This window comes from Zootoca vivipara, chromosome 7 (genome assembly GCF_965207765.1).
Source record: "Zootoca vivipara chromosome 7, rZooViv2.hap1.1, whole genome shotgun sequence".
NCBI classification, from domain to species: Eukaryota; Metazoa; Chordata; class Lepidosauria; order Squamata; family Lacertidae; genus Zootoca; species Zootoca vivipara.
The window spans coordinates 56,385,704-56,408,771 of record NC_142590.1 but is presented as its reverse complement, the minus strand read 5'-3'; the positions used below and the strand labels follow the sequence as shown (position 1 = coordinate 56,408,771).

The window sequence follows — 23,068 nt, the reverse complement described above, 5'->3', positions numbered from 1 at the left end:
TCGTTTAGTCGTGTCCGACTCTTCGTGACCCCATGGACCATAGCACGCCAGGCACTCCTGTCTTGCACTGCCTCCCGCAGTTTGGTCAAACTCATGTTCGTAGCTTCGAGAACACTGTCCAACCATCTTGTCCTCTGTCGTCCCCTTCTCCTAGTGCCCTCAATCTTTCCCAACATCAGGGTCTTTTCCAAGGATTCTTCTCTTCTCATGAGGTGGCCAAAGTATTGGAGCCTCAGCTTCACAATCTGTCCTTCCAGGGAGCACTCAGGGCTGATTTCCTTAAGAATGGATAGGTTTGATCTTCTAGCAGTCCATGGGACTCTCAAGAGTCTCCTCCAGCACCATAATTCAAAAGCATCAATTCTTCGGCGATCAGCCTTCTTTATGGTCCAGCTCTCACTTCCATACATCACTACTGGGAAAACCATAGCTTTAACTATACGGACCTTTGTCGGCAAGGTGATGTCTCTGCTTTTTAAGATGCTGTCTAGGTTTGCCCATGTGCATGCGCAAACGCTATTTCTGGCACACTCCCGACCTGGAAAGCACCGGAAATAGCTTGTGCGCATGTGCAGAAGCCTCCTCTGACCCAGAAGTACACCGGAAATGACGCTTGTGCATGCGCACAAGCTATTTCCGTTGCTTTTCTGGGTCGGAAGTCAGCAGCCGCGTCACAACGCGCCCGTAAGAGCGGGTGGCAGCAGCTGGCGGCGGGGGTCCCCGGGGGCCGCTTAAAAGAGCCTCAGGGGCCGTATGTGGCCCCCGGGCCGTAGTCAGGATGCAGAGGTTATAATTTATCAATGATTTTACACGCATTACTCATCACGTTGATTTCAGTCATCTGAAGGCAGCCCTGTTCAGGGAGGCTTTTCATGTTTAATAGATTACTGTGTTCTATTTCTCTGTTGGAAGCCGCCCAGAGTGGCTGGGGAGACCCAGCCAGATGGGCGGGGTATAAATAATAAATTATTATTATTATTATTATTATTATTATTATTATTCATTCAGTCTCAGAAGGTCCAATCCACTAGACAAGAAACATGAAACTAGTGTCCAGAGCTGAGTTATCAAAATCTTGTTTAATAGTTACACCATGTTTAAAAGTTACACCATGAACTTCTATTTCAGTGTACTGTATCTGAAGAAGTGTGCATACACACGAAAGGTCATACCAAAATAAAAACTTAGTTGGTCTTTAAGCTGCTGCTGGAATGATTTTTTAAATTTTGTTTCGACCATGCAGCCAATTTTGGATTGTATCAAATTTTCTCATGTAACTGAGCAAGCCTTGAACTGGCAAGATGGGTTTCTGTGGCTGCTTATCAGGTAGACTCAATGAAATGGACCCAGCTCAATTAAACAATCTAGAACACTCTGCTTAATATTGATCTGCCTTACCAAGCCTAATTCACACTTGCAGATGTACTCCAGCATTCTGGATTGGTGCCATTGTGTGTGCTTTTCTCCTGCTCTCAAGTCTTTCAGACTCACTCCCTCTCTGGTTGTTAAGCCTGGGTGACCTGATTTACCAGCTCCTGCTCATATCCTAGCTGGTGCTGTTTCTTTTCCCAAATGCCAGAAAGCAATAAGGGCTTAGGATCCTCTTTAAATAAACTGTACTCGTTGGGGACAATGGAGAAGGGTCTCTGAAGAGGATCTTAATTGAGCGCTGCAAGAGAATGGACCTTCTCAGTGGCAATGACCAAGCTTTGCAACATCCTTGGACATGTTTGCCTGACACCAACTTTGTTAACTTTCAGTTACTAGAGTTAAAGTCCACTCCACATGCCTTTAATGATATCTATTTGGAGACTCCATTGCATTGTTTTCAATACCTTGTTTCTACTGTTCTATCCAGGAGTGCCAACTTCAATAAAATGGGGGGGGGGAGCCCCACCCTGCATAATCAATCACATGACACAGTGCATACAAACCATTTGAATGGCAATGCCCATCAACGTGGGGGGAGGCGACCCCCTCAAATATTTTATTGGGGGGGTGAAGACCCCTCAGCCCCTAGGAGTTTGCTTCTCTGGTTCTATCCACCGCTTTGGGGTGTATGGGATGTTAGGGGAGGGGCAGTACCTCTGGTGCTCTTTCTGGGGTAGTTTGACCACCTTTCCCCACCCTGTACTTAGCTCACACCTGTGGCTCCTAAAAGCTGTCAGCACCCACACCCAGGGAATAGCTTTGACTGGCTTGCAAAACCAGGTGCGGATAGCCAATGGGTCTCAAACCCTTGGTGTGTTGAGGACGTCCCCTGCATCATAGGTGCCAACTTCCAGCTTGAAAAATCCGGGATCGGCAGCTGCGCGGAACCGGAAGTTGTGCTGCGGCCATTTTGGAACTGGGCAAAGCGACACCGGAAGTTGCTTCTACGCATGCTCTGCCCATTTCCAAAATGGCCGCAGCGCCAGAAATCACTTCTGTGCATGTCCAGAGACTCCAGACATGCGCAGAAGGAGTCTCCCTGGGCCGTTAAGAATCCGGGGGATTTACGGGGTTTTTAAAAATCCGGGCTGCCAGTGGGAAACGGCTGGAAAAATGGGGGTTTCCCGGGGAATACGGGGGACTTGGCAGCTATGCCCTGCATGTGAAGACAGGATCCAGCGGATTGAGTGGATGAGACCAATAGTAGTCAAAAAGGTGGTTTCTGCATGTGCTGTAGAAGGAAGTGAGGGGCAAATGGGGTTCGTCAACCCGGGAAGGTAGCCCATCTAGGAGAAGGAAAACTCTGGTCCTCCACTGCCTTGAGGGACATCTTTGGGAGAAGAAAAGGCTAAGGAGCAAACTCTACACAAATCAGGTGTGGAGTCCTTAAGATGGTTGGTTGGCACCTTGTATGACTCCTTCCAGAAACTCCTGCAGCCAAGCTGGTGTCTACCATATTGCTCTGTTTTCCTTTGGACCACATCAGGGAGGCTGCTGGGGGGGGGGACTCGTCGTTTGGGCAGCCCTAGGCCTCCATATCCACTGCTCAGGCTTGAGTCCTGGGGAGGTCACTTCAGTGCTGCTAACACAGAAGTTTGACTTCGCCCCTGGAAGCACACTTAATTGTCCTTTCAGACAGACAGATGCCAACGACAACATTAGACTACTTTTATTGTTAGCTTATCTTACTCCTGTACCAGAACTTCCTTGTTTTTATTGTGTGAAGGGTAGGAATGAAATATATGAAAAAAAATACTAAAAATTTTTTTTAGTATGTAGTATTTTTAGTATTTTGCAGATCAAAGAAAAGAAAGTGAAGAAAAACTTTAAAAAGGAATCCCTTTTGCTGCACTTCTGACAACTTTAACATATTGTTCATGAAAGCCAATTTGCTATACAAAGCAAATCATATTACCGTACTTATGGGAAAGAAGCTCCTGCTATTTCTTCATCAGAAGCAGATTTGCTTTTAAAAGAAATCAGTAGACCAAAATAAAAAAGAGAGTGAGTGAGCAAAAATTAAATATGCTAGGAAGCCATCCAAAAGGAGGAAGGGCCCATCTGCTTGATGGATGCCCTCCTCTGGAACTGAAATCAATAGAATCTCCTCCTCCTGCATAATTATTTGGGGCATGGGAGAGGCAAGGCATGAAACTAAATGGGAAATGGGGAAAAAGAAGGGGACGACGGAAAGGGGGAAAGGGAAGGAAAGAACTGCAACCCGAGCCACCTTCCAACACTTTTGAAACAAGTCTTGCCACGGCGTGCCAAAAGATGCCTGGGTACAGTGCCAAGAGGCTGTGGAGTGTGGCAGGTGTCGAGCTCTTATAAAGCAGCAGTTTCTGGCTTTACTGGAAGCGCAGAATGGAAGGACGTTCAATTCAATCAAGATGCACAAAGACCAAGCACAAAAACAAAAGCAGATTGATTGAGAATTTGCACATGCAGAGGGTGGCTCATTGGGTAAAAAAGACATACAAGCAGTTGCAGCTTTGCTGTCACACTAAAAGTCCATGTTTTACACAGCGCAACTGGAGGGAAACTGCCTTCAAGTGAGAATTAGAACCCTCTTAAGAGGGTTCAAAACTTAAGAGAAGCACATGGGTCAATCTACTATGAATCCCCCATTGTGGACGGATCCCCCTTGGATGCAGTTGGCAAAATACATCCATAATATTTGGATTTATCTTTATAAGGAAGACCAGATAGTCAGCCTCTCTCTGTCTCTCTCTGTGTGTGTGTGTTTCACAGAATGAAAGAGAAAAACAGTTATTAATATTTTATAAGCCACTTCCATACGAAATCTGGAGGATTATATTAAGACAACAGCAATGTTTTCCATCTTTATAGCAACTATTGGCAGTAAACATTTTTCAGCACTCCTTCCCCATCCATAACATTTACAAATGTGCAAAATAACATATTTATAAGTGTGTCTGTCTCACTGGACTTTTCTAGGTTATATAAATGTTTGATGGAAACGTTCTCCAAGGAAATCAATGTTTTATAAGAATTTAATGATAGCTCATCCAAATTCACTTCTCAGCGTGACAGCTGATTAACCCATTGCTAGCTAGGAGACTTTAAAAGTGCTAACCTGGAAGGCCAAAGGCCAAGAAAATACTCTGCATTTCAAAATTCAATTCAGAATACTCCATAGCCGGTCACTAGGGAAAAAATGCTGAAGGGAGGAGCTATAATGAGTATAAATGCAGCAGTGCTAGATACTGTGAATGGCTAAAATAAATCAGTACTAGGAAGATCTTGATTTGTGTATTTTGGTTTTTTACCGGTAGTTCTTAAGCATCACTGAAGGGAGGAATACACTTCAAGTTTGCTTGTTTTCTGCAGGTAAGCTTCTATTCTTTCCTTACCACTACCAGACAGGAGGATGCCCAAACAATTATGCAAATTAAATTTTAATGGCTGCATTTGTCCTCTGTGGCAGTCAGCCAATAAGCTATGCAGGGGAGTCATGCACACCCCTCTACTGCAGTTGCTTCCTGGGCTAAAGAGACCAGCCTCTCCACCCACTGCAGTGCCACAGTCTGGATCATTCTCTATCTCCTTGCTCACCAGGTTGATAATGGAGCAAGGGAGGGTTAAAGTATGGTTGCCAGATTTTTTTTCAAGGCACAGGTTGTGCACCCCTGATCTAGATGAACATTGGCTGGTACTCTGCATTTCCTCAACCTATTTACACCATATTGCGTAGGTGGGGTCTGGGCTTTGGTGGGCCACCAGTGAAGCTGGGAGGGCAACCTCTGTTTCAAAACAGGAATTTTAAGCACCCAATCAGATCGGGATACAAATCTGGGGTCTCAATGGGCTGGATCCAGACTGAAGGTAGCAACACCTGCTGTAAATGGTACTAAATAGTAATCGTAATTATAAAGCAATAAAATGCCCAGTGCATTTGGCTGATGACAACTTTCCTCAAAGGGCTTTGATAGCACATATAAATAAAAAAATTAGCCATAATTCAGATAATTATGAACAAAGATTGAAATATTTTGAACTGTTCTAATTAAGTTCTTCTTTTCTCTGTAATTAAAAAGTGGATTGTAGTGTGCTTGCTTTACTCTTAATTTCTTTATCTTGCTAATTCCTTCCTGTTTTTCATGTACTATAAAGATCCATAGACTGTATTTTTTATCAAGTGTGCCTTCTTTTAAGAACTTGATTATGTTGTAAATCCTTTCATATGCCTGTTTTTACAACAAGGAGGTTATAAAGCTTCATTTTATATATCTGTATCTTATCTATCCAATATTTCGCAGAACACAAGTGTGTCTGATGAAAGTTTATATTATGATCAGTTGAGGTTATAAGGTTTATTCCATGCTTAATGAATTTTATTGTCATGGGTTGTTCTACTATAATTACTGCCCACATTTATAAACATAACATTCCCATTCATTTGTGATTGTATTTCATTTTTATGGAAGCCACTTTGTGAGGACATTTGTGAGCTAAGGATGCATCTCTTTCCCTCTTGGCCTTTGATACCTGAGATGAGTGTTTATAAGGCCCATCTATTCATGCTACCATTTTAACTTTTTTAAAAATTAATTTTAAATTCTTGTAACCTTCCCTCTTCTAACCCAGTTTGTGAAGGACAGGTAACAAATTTACTAAATATTTTAAATAACAATTGTGTACATTATGTCCATCATTTTATATTTGTTCTTTCAGTGCTGTCATCTACCAAAAAGCAATGGGCATTTAATTGTTTTGCCTCTCATTTTCCTTCCTTCCTTCCTTCCCCTCGCCTCCTTTCTTTTTATTCTGTGGTACCCCACCCAAACCCAGGAGCTGGTGTTTAGGCAATACATACATAATTACAGCCAAATAACATAAATTCTTATCCCAAACTACTTCCTTGCTTCAGTCTCAAGAGCCACCTAAAACTGCACACCAGAGATCACTGGGCCAAGTTTAAAAGCCACCATAGCAGAGGTTTAGAAATATGATTGGTGTTTTTATATGGAAGATGCACACTTCCTTTCTATTGCTTGTTGAAGGAATCTCATTGCTTAAAGGCATATTGAAAGGAACCATCACTCAGAAGTCTCTTTTCACATTTTTGGGTTGTCTAGACATAGAGGCCAACATCTCAGTGTCCACCCCAGCAGTTCCCCACTGGAATCTTCACCAGCTTAATGCCAATTTTATCAGCCAGCTGAGCTCTACAGCTGAGCCAACCCCTGCCCTCCACAAGCATCCTCAGCTAGGCAAACCCATTTTTCCATTAGTGCAATATTTATTTAGCATAAGGGATTAGCATCAGTTCAAAGAGTTTCAGCAAATTCAAAACCATCAGGGAATTGTTACAACTGAATGACTGCATGAAAACCTCCAGTTGTTCCGATTAACAATGAATTCAGCCTGCAGTTCTAAGCAGCCCAAGTGTGTCTTTCATTGGAATGGGTGGGCTTGTGGAATTTACGCCTCCTTAATTCTGAGTGGATGGCTTCTGCACAAAGAGGAACAGCATGGAACAGTTAGGCAAGGGAGCCAACTTTTGGTTTGCTTTCACATTTTTCAAATACTGCTTGGAACACTTATTGTTAGAATATGGTTTCCCCGAACATTAAACCTGATTTGTATACTTACTGTTTCAACAGATTTAACGTGTGATGTGAATGCAAGGGCAGTAGCAGAGAGTCCAAGGCCCAAGGTACTGCCAGGTAGGACGACTTGGAAAGACTCATTTGAAACCCTGAAGAGCTACTGCAACTCATTGCAATGAGTTAGATGGACCAATGATCTGACTATGTCCCTCTGTTTCTCTTTTCCTGGCTTAAGTCACCTCAGCTAAGTCACACAACTGCCTCCTGCCTCGAGTGAATGTTAACATAACAGCACTCACAGGGATGATCCAACAGCATTCTTCTGTTACCTCACCTATGAAAAGATGTCAAGCCCTGGGCCACTGCTTATCAGCTTTGTCCCATGATATGGCGATGGGAGGGAGCAAAAAGGGCAGCTCCCTCTTGGGTGCAGCTGATGGCATGTTCACACAGAGGCTGCCATGCTGATGAGAGTCTCTACCCCAGGAGCCAGTAAGTTGGGCTTTCTTATTGCTGTGGGAGGGGACAAGCAGACCTGTAGGGGAATTTTCTTCCTTTGGTTTGCTTCTAGGGCACAAATTATAGACCCCCATGTGTATTGGGCAATACCCCATTGTTGACTTATCCACTCACTCCTCCTAAGTTCTAGAGTTTGCTCCCTTGCCAAGATCAGAGGTGAGCCACCAAGCTGACAGGTCTAGGAAGCAATTTTAAACATAGTGCAATATTGTTATCATATATTTATTTATTTATACCCCACCTTTCCCCTTCGATAGGGCTCTGCAACACAAGGTTTTTGCCACTGGCACAGCAATGCTGCCAGTTTGTTGACCGATTGCATGGTCTAATTTTACTGTCACAACTCTGTTCTTGGAAGATAAGGCAATGGGCCAGATTCATATCAGGAGTCAACAGGGGTGGGAGCCCCACTCCCCAAAGAATGGTCCCCCTAAGGCCCACCTCTGGAGCTGTCATGGTTGCCTCACATCCAGGTCATCAGACTGGTCCATGGTATTGGTTTGGGCTGTGATCATTCCTATATACCTGCCACTCCCATCAGCATTAACCTAGCAAGTGGGCTGGGATGGCTGCGTCAGCCAACAGTCATGCTTTCCTTCCCCTATGCCCTGCCAAACTTTGTGAGCTGTAACCAATAAAGATGTATGGCCTTCTGACTTGACCTCAGCCTATGTAAACCTCTAGCTACCAGACACCTGCTCCCCACCCTGCCACTCCACAGCACAGCAGCACCTTGTTACAACCCCTTCCAAAATGTGCAGCGCAATCCTAATTTTCTCAGAAATACGTCTCTCAATTCACTAGAAAGCGTTATTTAGGATTGCAGAATAAAAGTACTATCAAGCACAGCAAACTCTTTACTGTATATATACTGTATACTCTGAAGAAGTGTGCATGCACACGAAAGCTCATACCAAAATAAAAACTTAGTTGGTCTTTAAGGTGCTACTGAAGGAATTTTTTTATTTTACTGTATATAGTTAAACGATTGTGACAAATTAGATGGATGAAAGTCTCTCGCGTGAGCTGGCTCTCTCGGCGCTCAGAAATAGCAAACAGTGATGCATTGCTGAAACAAATGCTTTTGCCTGGCACCGGTGTATAACCAGACAGCTGTGCCAGTAGAGCAGCCTTAGGGCTCCTGAGGAGAAGCGTCACCCTGTAATCTGGATAAATGATGGCGCTTATCTCAACTCCTTCAGATTACCGCTCTGTGTTTAAAGAAGAGTTAAGGATTTATTAAGGAAATCCAAACGGGCTCTAACAAGATTCCTCCCAACGCATGCCTCAGGGAAGCTTTCTAATGGCACAGAAAGTGAAAATTGTGAATAGACATTGGCAGGGAGAGCCACCTCATATTTCATGGCATTTTACTATGATCGCATCAGCCTCCTCCTTTAGTTCTTCCATTACTTTCCGGATGTTAATAATCTAGTCGTTTTAAACTCTGACTATAGCTTGTCCCACATCTCCCTTTAACTGTGATTATAATATGGTCCCATATCCCCCTTTAAACTCTTCACTCCTTTTGCAACAAAAAATATCTGCTGTTGGTTGTCTTTGTCTCCCATCTCTGTGCCTTCTGTCATGCCTGGGATGATTTCTTGTTTACTTATCAAGCCATCTCCTCATCCTCCTTCTGCTCCCTCATTATTGACTCACCTGCTTAATATAGGCTCTAACGCTGTCCTAGAGTTATAGATAATGTCACACCTGCATATTGCTGGCACCATATAAAACATTAAAGAAAGAAGCTCAGCATCAACAGTTCTAGCACCAGGCATAGCCCCTAGAGCAGGCACGTCGAACAGGTAGATCGTGATCTACCGGTAGATCACTGGACATCTGTGGTAGATTACTGGTAGACCACTGCCCCCCCCAAAGAAGCTCAACAAATTTTGCTCCCCTAAAAAAAGCTCAACATTTTCCCCTGCACCCCCAAAAACAGTGCTTTCCTCCTCCCTAAAATGGGCCTTCCTCCTTCCTAAAAAAAAGTTCAACATCTTTGACCTGAACCCCCAAAAAGGGGGCAGATCACTGCCAGTCTTTAACTCTGTGAGTAGATCGCAGTCTCTTGGGAGTTGGCCACCCCTGCCCTAGAGAATAATCCTTCTCATTTTAAAAAAGCATACATGTTCAGAAAAAGCAATGTTAGAGCCCTCATGGACCTCTACCACTTCAAAATGCACGTGGGAGAATCAGATTTTAAAAAATAATTCTCAATGTAAGGTGTTCTTAAAATCTAGGAGAAGGCTGATCTAAAACATTTTTTCTCTAAGATGCTAGTTTTCTATTGACAGGGAGTTTTACACAGGAGAAGCACTGAAGCAAATCACTAACTTGTATGCTAAAATTATATTCTGATGAAGGTGGTACCACAAACTTTGTATGAACATGTACATCTCCCCTTGGTAAGTCAAATGTAATTACCCTGCATCTCATGCATAGCCTTAAGAATACAGGATGACAATTCACTTGATGCCCTCCAGATCATTCAGATAAATTAAACGGTGGGTATTTAAGGAGCATTACAGAACAGATCTTGTTTACGTGTAATTCATAAGTACTTTGAAATCAGGCAACAGCCAACATACAAAAGCAAAAGAAAATAGAAGGTATCCACAGGACTATATGATTCTATAACAGCACAACTATTCTCCACCAAGACAAAACAGGGTTTCCTAGTATTGCTAAGGCTTGCACTTCACAGCAGAAAGAACAGTCAAGTCCTCCAATAAATACTTGAAGTGAGCTGAAGTGAGCATGACCTGTTTGATTTTATGACTGGCTGAACAAGGAACAGTGGAGAGCAGGCAAAGATGATAAATTAATTTGCTTGTTTGGAGGCCCCTTCCCCCAACCCCCAAATTACCCTTAGGGCTCCCCAATGGCTATTTTTAACTTTGATTACAGGACGCTATTACAGCTGCCACCAAGAAGCAGAGAAAGCAGTGTTCAGCAGTAATCAGCTCGATATAGTCACTGCATCAGTCCTCTCGGATGGAAGTAGAGAATCCACACAGCAGATAATGTTTTATTTAACCACACTCTAAAAGACTTGGATCATTTTTCAGTATTAGCTACTTAATCACTTAAGAATTTAAAACGCTGCAATTTGTCCCACCAGCTTTTTAGCTTAGTCACAGTGGTCCACAATCCTGCTTACCATGGTCGCTATGGCTATTGTTCCACTGCCCTATGGGGCAAGGGCAATAGGAACCCCACTTCTCTATCCAGCTTGCAGTTGGGGACAAGGAAGGAACTGAGTTGCCCTGAGATTTGGACAGTCCAATACAGCTACACTGAATGTTCTAGTACTCCCCTTTCATACCGTCCCATGCCAAAACAAGTCTATACTTTGTCCTTGTCCTAGAGGGAAAGGCTAGACCTGGCAGTGTGGACACCCAGTTGTAGAGGCACTCTGAGAGGCTCAGCACTGAAACAAACCACAGCTGGGGGAGAGGAGAAAGGAATAGTCCCTGACCTCACACAGAGATGCAACATGAGATCAGAAATGAAAAATCCTAACCCTATGCATGTCTGCTCCTAAGTCAGACCCACTGAGTTCCAGAATAAGTGTGCATAGGCTTGCTTCCAAAACTGAAATTTCTGTGCACACTTATCTGGGAGTAAACTCCATTGAAAACAGTGAAATTTACTTAAGAGTAGGCATGTATAAGATTGTGCTGAAGGAAGGGCAACAATCTGGAAATCACAAATTTTGGCCTATCTAGCAAGGCCAGCCAAAGGTTTTGAACCCCCATGTAATGAATTCCATGTTCACGAACAACTGCCCTAGCACTGCTGATCTCATGCAATTGCTTGAGACACTACTCTGTACACAGGTAAATAGATAATCCTGAATTGTACGATGATGGCCGACCACACAGTTTAACTGAGAAGAGAAACATAATGGGGTTTACAGCAGCAACCTTCAGTATATGGGCCCAAACAACAAGTGTACTTACATCAATGAGATCGGACAGGTCGTGGATGTAATACTTGAACACAGAAGCATTGGTGGCCTCCAGAGCCAGAAGATACTCATTTCTTGCCTTAATTGCCTTCAGTTTATTTTCTGTGTATTTTGCCTGGCGCTGAAAACAAACCAAAAGGAGTTTATTAAAAAGAAGAACAATGAAGAGAAGAAAAAGAAGTGCGGGTCTCACGCAAAGAACACATAGCATTCTTTGACTCTCAACATTCCTCACTGTCGGACCTGAGCTCTACGACATCTTCAATACTTTTAGACAAAACAAAAGCATCCTGTAAGTAGTATGTAAACCACATACCGTATTTCTTTGGTGATTTCAAGGGCCAATTGGCACCCCATGGGAACATCATTGCATAGGGTTATTTGGTCTAGTCCCACAACTCTACTTGCAGTTCTATAGTTCTCTGTGTTGAACACACTATGGAGTGTTACTTGGCTTTGGCACCAAGAAACTATGCGAGACACTGAAGGCCTAAAACCCAAAGCTTCCAGATTCCCTGGAAGGATGTCAGCATTTCCCTGACAAAGCAAATGAAAGCCATCCACTTATTAATTTATTGATTTCTCCATTATTTGGCTCCGTCTCCTTAATACCCCAATAGATACCTCATTTTGCAGTCACCCAGCAGTTTAATCCCATCATGCTGCTCACACACCTTTTCTTTCATTTTCTCAATCTTCTTGACTGAGCTCCGCCGGACATGTTTTTCTTCAAACTTGACACTGGAGGCTGAATCAGGGGAGCGTGGGGTTTGCTTATCCTCTTGCTTCACAGACTTGCCAATCTGCTTCTCTTCCTGCTTCTCTGCCTCTTTCAGCTTGCTCTGAGCACTGATGCTGTCTGCATTGTACATGTGGTAGGTCTTCATCACCTGCAAGAGACAATTGTCCAGCAGTTGAGCACAAGCTTTTTACCTGCCCTGAAGGGAAAGGCATGATTTTCACTCGCCCCAGTCAACATACCAAGGCTTCTACTTTACACTTATATAAAAGCATCTATCTGGAATATAAAAGCATCTATTTGGAATTAGGAAAATAACAGTCTTAAAACATGATTCAGTGGTTCTATGTTTCTCCAGGATGCACATTATTTTTGTAAAGGAAGTATGACCAAAACTGAACCAAAACTGACTTGTTCCTTTCCTTGCTTGCAATGCTTCCAGGTGGCGACATGCTAAATATAAGTGAGCTTTAGCAGTGTGCTTCACATACTGGTACATATGAGCATGCTTGGTGGCTACTTTCCACTTTGGGGAGGCTAAGTATGATAAAATTGGAGAATCTTTGACCAGGGCTTCAACCTTAGACCTCTATTAAACACAGACACTCTGCTCTCCACCTCAGCATCTCCTTAGCCCAGCTTTTTACTGGGGCAAGGGAAGGAGGAAGACATAGGACAGTGGCAAATGCACTGTGGTTTAGTTATTGAAAGTCTTTTCCCCCTTCCCTTTCCACATATTGTGTTCATGATGGCTTGCCATAATGAAGTTGGAAAACAGATTGTTATTTTAAAAGTTTATGAGGTCTCCAAATGTTGTCATGCTCCCCCATCCACAAAATATCTTAGATATTCAATACTAACTGGATTGTAAACACGCTCAGCAGTGAGCAGATCTCTGTTCCAGCTTTGAAATCCTGACACAAGCCAAACTCCCGCCTCAAGTCCTTTCAATTTTTTGGCACAAAGCTATTGACTTTTGTTTCACCTCAGTTTGAACCTGGCTATATTTTTTGTTAAATAGAATACACTCCCACTCCCTCTCCTTCTCTATGTCTCTCCCCTCCTGTAGCAATTAAGCAATGCTTCTTGGTTACAGAAAGAAGCCGCAGTTAAAAATGCAAGCCCGGTCAGTGTTAAAGTGATGTGCTGAATAATTTACATGCCAACGTGGAGCTATCACATATGAAAAGATGAAAAGAGGCAGCTAGAATAATAGCTTTAAACAGGGCAGAGAACTAGTCTCTCCCACCTCCTTCCATTGAAGGAAAGAGACCCAGCCCAGAAACTGGTTATCTCCATGTCTGGAACTGAAATACGTAATAGTTGGCTTCTAATTATGTTAGTATCATGGTCAAGGATCATATCAACTACATGAAGACCCAGGACAGAAATATGGCTGCTGTAAACACCACACCAGCAGAGGCTGTTACAGGTCATCCTTTTCTTCACCACTCTCAACACCACCTGGAGTCACCCTTGGAAGAGGAAACTGATGAGGGCCTCTTGATACGCAGGCCATATTGCTGTAAAGTGGAATGTAGGCAGATTAGAATTACAGCCCCTTCTCTCATACTAGCAATTCTCAGGCTGCAGAGTCAGCAGAAGCATCACATTTCTGATAACTCCATGCATTGTTTAAAAAAACACATTTGTTGCTAAACTAGAGATAAAGGAGGAAACTTGAGTTTTATGTTGTAAATCCAGCTCCCAAATCCAGGAAACAGATGGCACATCACGCTTTTCCTGTACATTGGGCCTTGAGCACATGCATTGTGGTGGCAATTGATTGTGGGGAATGTGCTGTGTCTTCTACTATAGCTACTATCACTAATCATGGGATGAAGGAATTCTATGACATCTTAAGGGATTAATGAATAATCAGATCAATAGAATGACTAAGAGGTTTAACATGCAACCCCCCCAAAAAAACCTGTAACTGTATGTACAATTTCAGTCACCGGGTAGATTGTCTCTGCCAGGCAGAGATGCTCCTGAAGTGGAAGAGAGTTTCTAATTTATTGTAAGCATCACTGGAGTGAATTTCTTTTTAAAAAAAATAAAAATATTTCCATCACTTTAACAGACTATTAGTCAGCACAGGCTTTACATTTAAAACAAATTATCTCTCTTTCTTTCTCTGCCTGAAAGAACTGGAAAGTACTCTCACAAGTGTTCAAAATCCCAATGGGTTAAAGCCATTATTTTACCCAGGAATACATGAAGTCCCTTCCCTTCCTTCCGCCCAAATGATTCATCTTCCTTTTGAGATCATTTTCTTATTTCCCAAGCTGCAATAGCTGACAAAGCTTTTTAGGTAGCAAAGGCGCATTGTTCTTTCACAGTTAGACATCTAGATTTCTAGTACCCATTTCACTGGGTGAGTGGGTGGGAGCAGCAACTGCTAAAACAAAACGACAACACCTCAATAACAGGATGAATGAGCATTGGTTTTCAAATGGCTGATTCATGTTCCACAAGTGGGCCACAACCAGCTAAGTGTTGAAGATTCATTCCCTGTGTTTGCAGTCATGGGATTGTTGTCTATCACATGACTGTATATGTTTTCATTCCACAGAGTGGGAAGTGACAGAGACAGGATGTTTGTGATACTGTGTTCTGTATCCTTTGTCCTTTCTCTTTGCTGTCTGATGCTAGAGAGAGAGAGAGCCATGTTGCAGTGCTCTGTGTGTATTATATGTAAATAAACGTAGATTAGCCAAATGCTGAGTTGCTGAGGTTTGTTACGCAAACTGCGTGAAGACTCTGTGGATCCCTAAGCATGCTAATGCTTTTTGGTGTCAGTCGCTGTGATGTTTGGGCTGGAGAAAGCTTATGAAGCTCCCAAACGATCGACCAGCATGCCAGTAGGGCATGTGTCTCTGCCATGGTCCTACTCATGTGTAGACAACTCCTAACATGGGTTGTACCAGTACCACCGCCACCATTTGAGGAGCCCTGCACTTTGCTATTGATCATTATGGAAGACATTGGATTGCACTGGAAAAAATATGCATGGTGTAGGTTAAGAAATCTAAAATGACTGCCTGTCAGTACATGCATATGTAAGCAAAATTGACTGGACTAATAGATGTGATGTGGGCTGAGTTGAATAAGGCAGAGAAGCAGTAAGAAGGGAGAGGGGAGAGGGGAATGGAAGGTTGGGTGCTGTGATTAAGACTGAGGCTACAGGAAGGTCTCTGGCCTGGAAAGATCAAATGCCACTACCTTGGAAGACAGATTTATATTTATCTAGGATTGGTCAGATTCTAGAAACCTTTCTTTACTGGCACCTCATCAATTTGCTACTAGCAACTATCTTCACTATCTATTTTTGCCATTTGAAATTGATATGGTTAGGTCAGTAAATGTGCATTCCCTCAAATTATGCCGCAATTATAGAATTTTAAGAATGGGATCATGGGTCAAAAAAAATTATGGGCCTTGACTTTATGAAGTAGATCAGGGTAGTCAACCTTTTTATACCTGCCGCCAACTAATGCATCTTCCTTGATGGTAAAATTGCCTTCCGCCCACCAGTGCTCGAGGGAAGGAGGATTCAGTTTGCGCTGTAGAACCCCCTACTGCCCACCTAGAATCCTGAAACGCCCACTAGTGGGTGGTAAGGACCAGGTTGACAACCCCTGGAGTAGATACTCAATTTTAAATATCTTTTAAGGCTCAGTAATGGCAGTCGTAGTCAGAGCAAATGCCCATGCCCTGCTTCTAAAACAGTTACAACAAAATATGCTTGATCGAAGTAGAAAGAAACTGAAAAGTGAAGCAAACAGTGGAAACAACAGCACCCCCCTAAAATGGCATAGTGTTGCATTATGGTTTGTTTCTGCTATTTGTCAGAACCCGATATTTAGATGCTGGAGAGAAGCATGCAACATCAGCATAATGAGCAATTATTTTATCTGGAACACAACTCTCCCAATCTTCACATTACTGTTTGCTCTGAACTTGAGAGAATGTTAGTAGTGAATTGCAATAATGTATAGGAAGTTCAAGCGGTGTGTGTGTGTGTGTGTGTGTGTGTGTGTGTGTGTGTGTACATCATCAGTACATCATGGTTTCTCCAGACAAGAGCATATGATAGGGGGAGTCAATATGGTACCTTCCAGATATTGTAGAACACCAGCTCCCAGCTCCCCCAACCAGCATGGCCAAAGGCCAGGGACAATGAGGGACACAGTGCCATAACATCTGGAGGGCACCACACTGGTTATCTCAGGAACAAAATAATGTTTTGAAATGATTCTACACACATTTCCTGGTACGTGGGGTCCTCCAAAACATTGCCTAGTCTCCATGAAAAAAAAATCCATTAGTACCCAGTTAAAATTAAAAGTAGCTGGTTGTAGTTGTCCACTGTGATGCACGAATGTCTTCACCCATGTGTGAAAGACAGGAGAAAATTAAATGATGTAGCTCAGGAGTATTCTTTCAAGAGACCTATGGCTAGTGATACACCACCACACAATTTAGTGCTATTTTCCACTATCAGTATAGTTCTATCCAGAAAGTATGCAAGTCCCTGTAACTCTCACTTAAAATAAGGCTAAATACTCAACAGCTAGGGTGGTCAAATTAAACACTGGGCAGTCACTATACACATTTTTAAAACAGTTATCCTAAGCTCCTCACAATCACACCACACTGCTGCTTAGTAATCGCAATGACCTAATGACATTGTTGCAAATCAGCACAAACTTTTTCCTATAGGAATATGCTTGTGGATTTAGCAAGGCTAACTATTCCCATTTTCCAGGAAGCGAGCTAAAAACCGCAAGCAGGACACACCCTCCAGTCTCCTGCAGAGTGCTGCTGTTATGTCGCCACACCAGCCTAGCGTTCAGATGCTAAACATCTGCAGCTGGAATTTAGCTAAGTACTAAAAATTCCATTGCACCACACCATGCAGTAAAGGTCCTGAAATGCAGCTTTAAAAAGGCATTTCCAAACATTTGGCCACAATAAAACATAACCTCTATTCCTCTTTAATTTGCTGATTCACATTGGTTCTGCAAAATCATTCTGGATCTAACCTTAGTGTTTAATATCCCCCGCTCTGTGTCAGGGCTAATGTGCTTTGGGTAACAAGAGCATTCCTAAAGCATCTTTTCACAGATTGTGTGGAGAAAAGACTTTGGCACTGCAGCAATCCCTGTTGACTAGGTAGAATCCAAGAGCACCCCCTCTTTTGAACAGTAATCCCAAAGAAAACATTTGCACGTTTTTTTCCAAAAATAGAGGCAATTTGGTCACAGTTGCTGTGTAGACAGATTTAATCAACGCCGAACATATCCCATTCAGCTGTGCAAGAAGAAATGTCTTGCATGGGAGACTTTTATTAACACTTTCTTCTTTCTCTCCAGGCAATGTCTCTTCCTTGTTCCTCTTACTAGCTATAGTGCTGAGCAGAACGGCATTAAAACAGAAAGCTGGTTGCGTAACAGCTAAGCATACAAACTGTGAGCCTGAGGAGCCTGAGTTGCTGCAGCTCCAGAGAGAGAGAGAGTTTTGCCTGTCAGTGTTTCTCAACCTTTTTTGGGCCAAGGCACACTTGTTCCATGAAAAAAATCACGAGGCACACCACCATTAAAAAAGTTTAAAAAATTAACTCTGTGCCGCCCTATATTGACTATATAATTATGACTGTAAGAAACACTTGCCAATTGCTGTGTTGGTTGCAATCTCCTGTAATAAGGCTTCACAAGCCGCTGATTTCTCTGCCAGCACAATCCTTTGCTCAGCAAGTTTCAGGTTGAGCTCATCCAGCCAGCTTCTTTAAGTTTGTCTAAAACCACCCTCCCGTGGTGGTGGCTGTTGAGAGCTGCACTCGCCCCGCGTCGTGACCCGGCCGGCTTCCTTTCCGGCGGGTCAGTGTTGGATATTGGCGGCCGCCAGGCACGTGACAATGCATATTGCCCTTCTCGTCGCCACACATCGCGGCACACCAGCCAGCGTCTCGCGGCACACTAGTGTGCCGCAGAACAGCGGTTGAGAAACGCTGACCTAAGTCCCAGGGAATGGTCAGAAGACATGGAAGAAGACCTTCCTGCAGCCAAGCAGATCCAGATCTAGTTAGTGTCTGGATGACATGTGTATGCTGCCTTAGTTTGCATGTTGGAACAAAAGCAGGATATTAACGTTAGGAAATAAACAATTCAGGGATGCACAGCCTTCTGGCTTGCAACGTCTATGTTTTGTTTACTAGAACCCTGAGAGGCACCAATGAGAGCCAGATACAAAATAGCACGTGGGGGGGGGGATTTTGCTCTTAGAATTAAGCAAAATGATGCTTTTGGGCACATACCCATCATAGGAATTTGCTTTCAGTACAAGAACAGACCTTACAGTGAAACAAAAATCTGCTTCTCTCCCCACTGCTGACTTTCTTGATCTCAGCAGTTTCATTTAGAGCGGGGGGGGGGCTTTTTGTTGCTGCGACCGTGAAACCATCGGTAGACTGAAACCTTGCTGATCTGCTATAAATCACTCTACATCGGTACATCCCCATCTACCTTCTCGCCACCCGAGCCTAAGTAACCATCAGAAATTGCTGAAAGATGACAGCATGTGTGACAGTAGTTGACGTGGAGACAAATGAACCCTCGATAATGCAGTTGATGCTGTCTTGACCCAGTGATTGTGCTGCAGAGTAAATGAAAGGACAGGGCAGCCACTGATGTGTGTTGCAGGCTTCTGCTCCCTGACGTAGCTCTCTTTTGCTTTTCAGCAGCTGCAGATCTACTAGCAGCTTCAAGTTAAGGGGCTGTATGTAAGCACGAACAGGAGTTTCCCTGCACATATGCAGCACACCAGACTGCACTGGCAAAGCATCAGGAGCCACCAGAAATCGTCAGGTTCTATTAATTTATTTATTAAAGAAGGGTTGTTTTTTTATTTAAAAAAATCAAGACCACCTTTCGTCTATGAAAACACCACGGTTCTAAATCAGAAGGTAACAACAAACAAAAAACCAGTACAATGCACTTATAAATAAAACAATATTCTAGACATAGTAACTGTAAAACAGGAGTGCCATCCATATCAACCAGAAATGGCACGATGGTAGTCAGGGAGCCCTCAGATCTGGGGGGGCCCTTGCCTGCAGAGGTGAGTACCGGTAGTTACTGTCCAACTAAACAGAGAAGTAGTCAGACCATGATAATGTGGTTACAGAAAGCCCTCCCCCCGAATGAATTTCCAACTCATTAACCCCCCTCCCCCCCGCTAGGCTGAAAAAACTAGATCAATAGTGTGACCTGATAAATGTGTGGGATCAATTATATTCCGAGGCAGCCCTGTGGTTATCATGGCAGCCATGAAGTCCTGAGCAGGATAAGTAATCTCCATGTGGCTATTGAAATCTCCAAGGGGTTCACCAAGAGAACACACACAAGACCACCTCAGCCAGGGAGAATGATGGGCAGCAAGATTGCCAGTTTACCAGAAGAATCACTGACGTGTCTCTCTGGCCCAACACTAGATGCTAACACAGGCATAGGCAAACTCGGCCCTCCAGATGTTTTGGGACTACAACTCCCATGATCCCTAGCTAACAGGACCAGTGGTCAGGGATGAGGGGGATTGTAGTCCCAAAACATCTGGAGGGTTTGCCTATGCCTGTGCTAACACAATACCAAATAAGACGGGTCTCCTGGTGCAAGACATGGATTTCTTATAGATGGGATTAACTCCCCTTCACCAGTGCCAGAATGCATGGAGTACTCCAAAATGAAAAACATACTTATGGTACCAGACAAGCTTTCTTTGTAAGATTTTCACTAGTGGTTGAGTTATCAGTTGTGCTTATATATTGATTTGATTGGTTCATTAAATTTATATCCTGCCCTTCCAAAGGAGGCCCAAGGCAGCAATGATAATGAAGGGAATAACCTTTGGTGGTCTTTTTGAATAGTGGATTTGTGAATCTCATATGTGTAGGCTAAAATTAGTGCAAAAATTCAATTACAATAAATTAATAAAATGAAAAATCACCAAATACATATGTACAGAGTCCTCATTGCAAGATGCTGGTTTGGGAAAGATTCCCCCACCCCCACGTACAATAACTCTGTGAACTTTACCATCGATCTATAGTATAGGGATAATACATCTGGCATTTCTCTGGGCTTATACTAGTCTTTTTATTATTAAGATACATTTGGTGTATATGGATAGTATTTCTGAAGACTCATATGCACTGAACTGACAGCAAGGCTGTGTCTTTGCAGACTCTCTGGCTTTATCCACCCTGGGGTCCAGGTATACAGCTGATGCAGCATGTTGAATTGTAATAAACATTACTGCCTCAATATATTTAAGAAATCTAAAACCTGCTGCCACCCTGCCTTCTAAGAAGGCAGACGTAAAGCAGTAAGTGATATGCAAGCATCTACTATAAATCATCATTGTGGAAAAATTACTGCATGACGAAGTTAGTGCATAGTGCATTCCTGCACATGGAATGAATGGAACCAATTGTATGTGGCATGCTTGCAGCCAAAGCTGATCTCAGAGCTGCAGTTATTATACTGTGCACAGTTTCAATGATGCACCCCAAGTCTTCACTAGTATTTGCAGCCTGATGTGGAACATAATCAGATGACATGAGGAAAAGCAATAGAGATGCAGGCAGAGGATAAAAATGGAACAAAAAGGGGGGGGGGAGAAATTTACAGTACATAACCAACTAGCAAATAACACACTGCTTCAGTACAGACTGCAGCCATTTATCACTTCCAATGCTTGATTGCCGCTGTTGCAGCAGGCAGGGTAAAGTCAAACATTTCTTTCCTACTTTCTGAAAAGGAGCCAAGAAAGCAACTTGATTTACCGTGTAAAGCTCATTCAGGACCTTCATCAAGTCTTCCTGGAGCTGCTGCCCCACTTCTTTGCTCTGGAATACAAAAGAACCAGAAAAGGTTAACTGGAAGAAAAGAGAGGAAAACAGGGGCAAGGTGGTGGCAGCGGCTGCAAACATGCCATGATGTTCACAATAATTCAGACACAATTGATCGTCATTATTCACACTGGCAAATCCAATAAACACTCAGCTTAGCTCCAATTACATTCAAATTAAACAACCTATTTTAATAAAATGCAATAGGCTGCACACAAAGCCAGCCAAATGCTGGTAGTGTGTGGTCGAAGCAAGCGTTCATCTCTGCAAAGGAAACTCTGGCTGCTGTCAGAGGTAGCACATGGCTATGCTAGCATCCAATGCTCTTCTTATGTCCATATGCTTAGCAATAAGTTCCAATGAATATGACCACCAAACCTGAGAAAGGAAGTTTTGTTTTGTCACAACCTGTGCAAAACTACATTTACTCTTATTTTAGAATCCACACTCAGTGCCAAGAGAGAAGACAAAAGAAACCACACCCAAGGCACTTCATATCCACACACAGTCAAGTCTCAGCATGTGCCAAGGGCCCAGGTGTGACATTTTCCTCCACTGAAAATACACTTATCTATTTTTAAACAGAAAAGAACCACAAGGGACTTGTATCTGTATTGACATAATATACTCCATGGTAGGAGGCACTTGGGTAACTGAGCCACCAAATTAAACCCCATACAATGTGACTCATGAATTTGCTCGCTTTAGTAGGATTTATTAGCACCAGAAAAAAAATAAAGGAAAGCCACAAACAAATGTGATGGACTGTCAAACCGGGCTTTAGATGGATCCATTCGCTCTCTGTTTTAAAGTATGTATTTATTCATTTAAAATTGGCCACATGGCAGCAGTCAGGGTTTTTGGGGTGGGGGTGGTCTTAAATAGCAATATACCCATACTGAAAGAGATGTGCCACACTTGTCTAATAGTTTACAAGAGCTAAGCAGAGAAGCCTAAACTGCTTCCACAAACAATACCAGTGAGCATCTTATCATTGCATTGGCCTTCACCATCTTCAACCTATCAAGTCATTTGCTTTTTACTTCTCAGTTGCTGCAAAAAAAGCAAATCCTTTTCTTCCAGAGTATGCATTCCATTTCTCCCACTATCTTTCCCACAATAGGGTGGCAATCTGTAGTCTTGTTAACTTGTTAAGGTATTTGTATTGGTCCTCACTGTATGAATGGTTAAAGAAAAAAGAATTATGAATTCAACACACTAAGGACCTATTGACTTGCAGCTGTTGAACCATGGATGCACCCTCTATCCATGTAAGATATATCATTAAGGTGAGTATAAAAATAGTCAATTCATGGTGGGGGGGGGGGTGACTGGAACAGAAAACTATAATCACACACTTGCTTACTACTTCTACTGCTGGCCAACACATTGTCCTTTTCTTTCCTTCCACAGCTGTTTAACATCCTAAAATAGTATTTTCACTTTCCAAACAGAAAGGTAGTAGTGCCAGGGATCAAGAGAAGTCTCTTTACATTTATTGCACAACAGCATATAATAGTTTCACAATTATGCAATCGCATGGCTCAATACATCACAACGGGGAGGGAATAAAACCAATAAAATGACAATTATATCCAGGCAGATGTTTCCTTTCTTCCCAACAACAGTTCTAAGAAGGGATGTATCAAACAGCATCCTTGTTTATTTGAACAGGCTGTTGAAATGATTGTGACTTACTGCTTCAGCCATGGATCCCTATGGAGACTGGTATTGTACTTCATAAGCCAAGTGAAACTCTACACTATTTAAAATGAAAGGGGCCTTTGGAAACCCAAAGCATTGCTGACACAGAGTCACAGTTAACAATCGTAGTCTTGTAACACTCACCCAAGATTACTATGGTGCGTAAAGGAAGCTGGAACAGTGGCTCTCTGATCTAGAGTGCCCTACATTACACC

General features: G+C 42.8%; 1 protein-coding gene across 7 annotated transcripts in view; it reads right to left on the bottom strand.

Moving 5' to 3' along the window:
- The window catches only part of SRGAP2 (SLIT-ROBO Rho GTPase activating protein 2), a 206,691-nt gene that overhangs the window by 63,971 nt on the left and 119,652 nt on the right, over positions 1-23,068 (bottom strand). For all 7 annotated transcript variants that reach the window (XM_035122342.3, XM_088674334.1, XM_088674333.1 and 4 more), the window contains exons 5-7: positions 21,084-21,146; positions 12,174-12,389; positions 11,492-11,620 (exon numbers count right to left, since the gene is read on the bottom strand). In XM_035122342.3, coding sequence (XP_034978233.2) covers positions 11,492-11,620; positions 12,174-12,389; positions 21,084-21,146 — 408 coding nt within the window. The remainder of the gene's footprint in view (positions 1-11,491; positions 11,621-12,173; positions 12,390-21,083; positions 21,147-23,068) is intronic.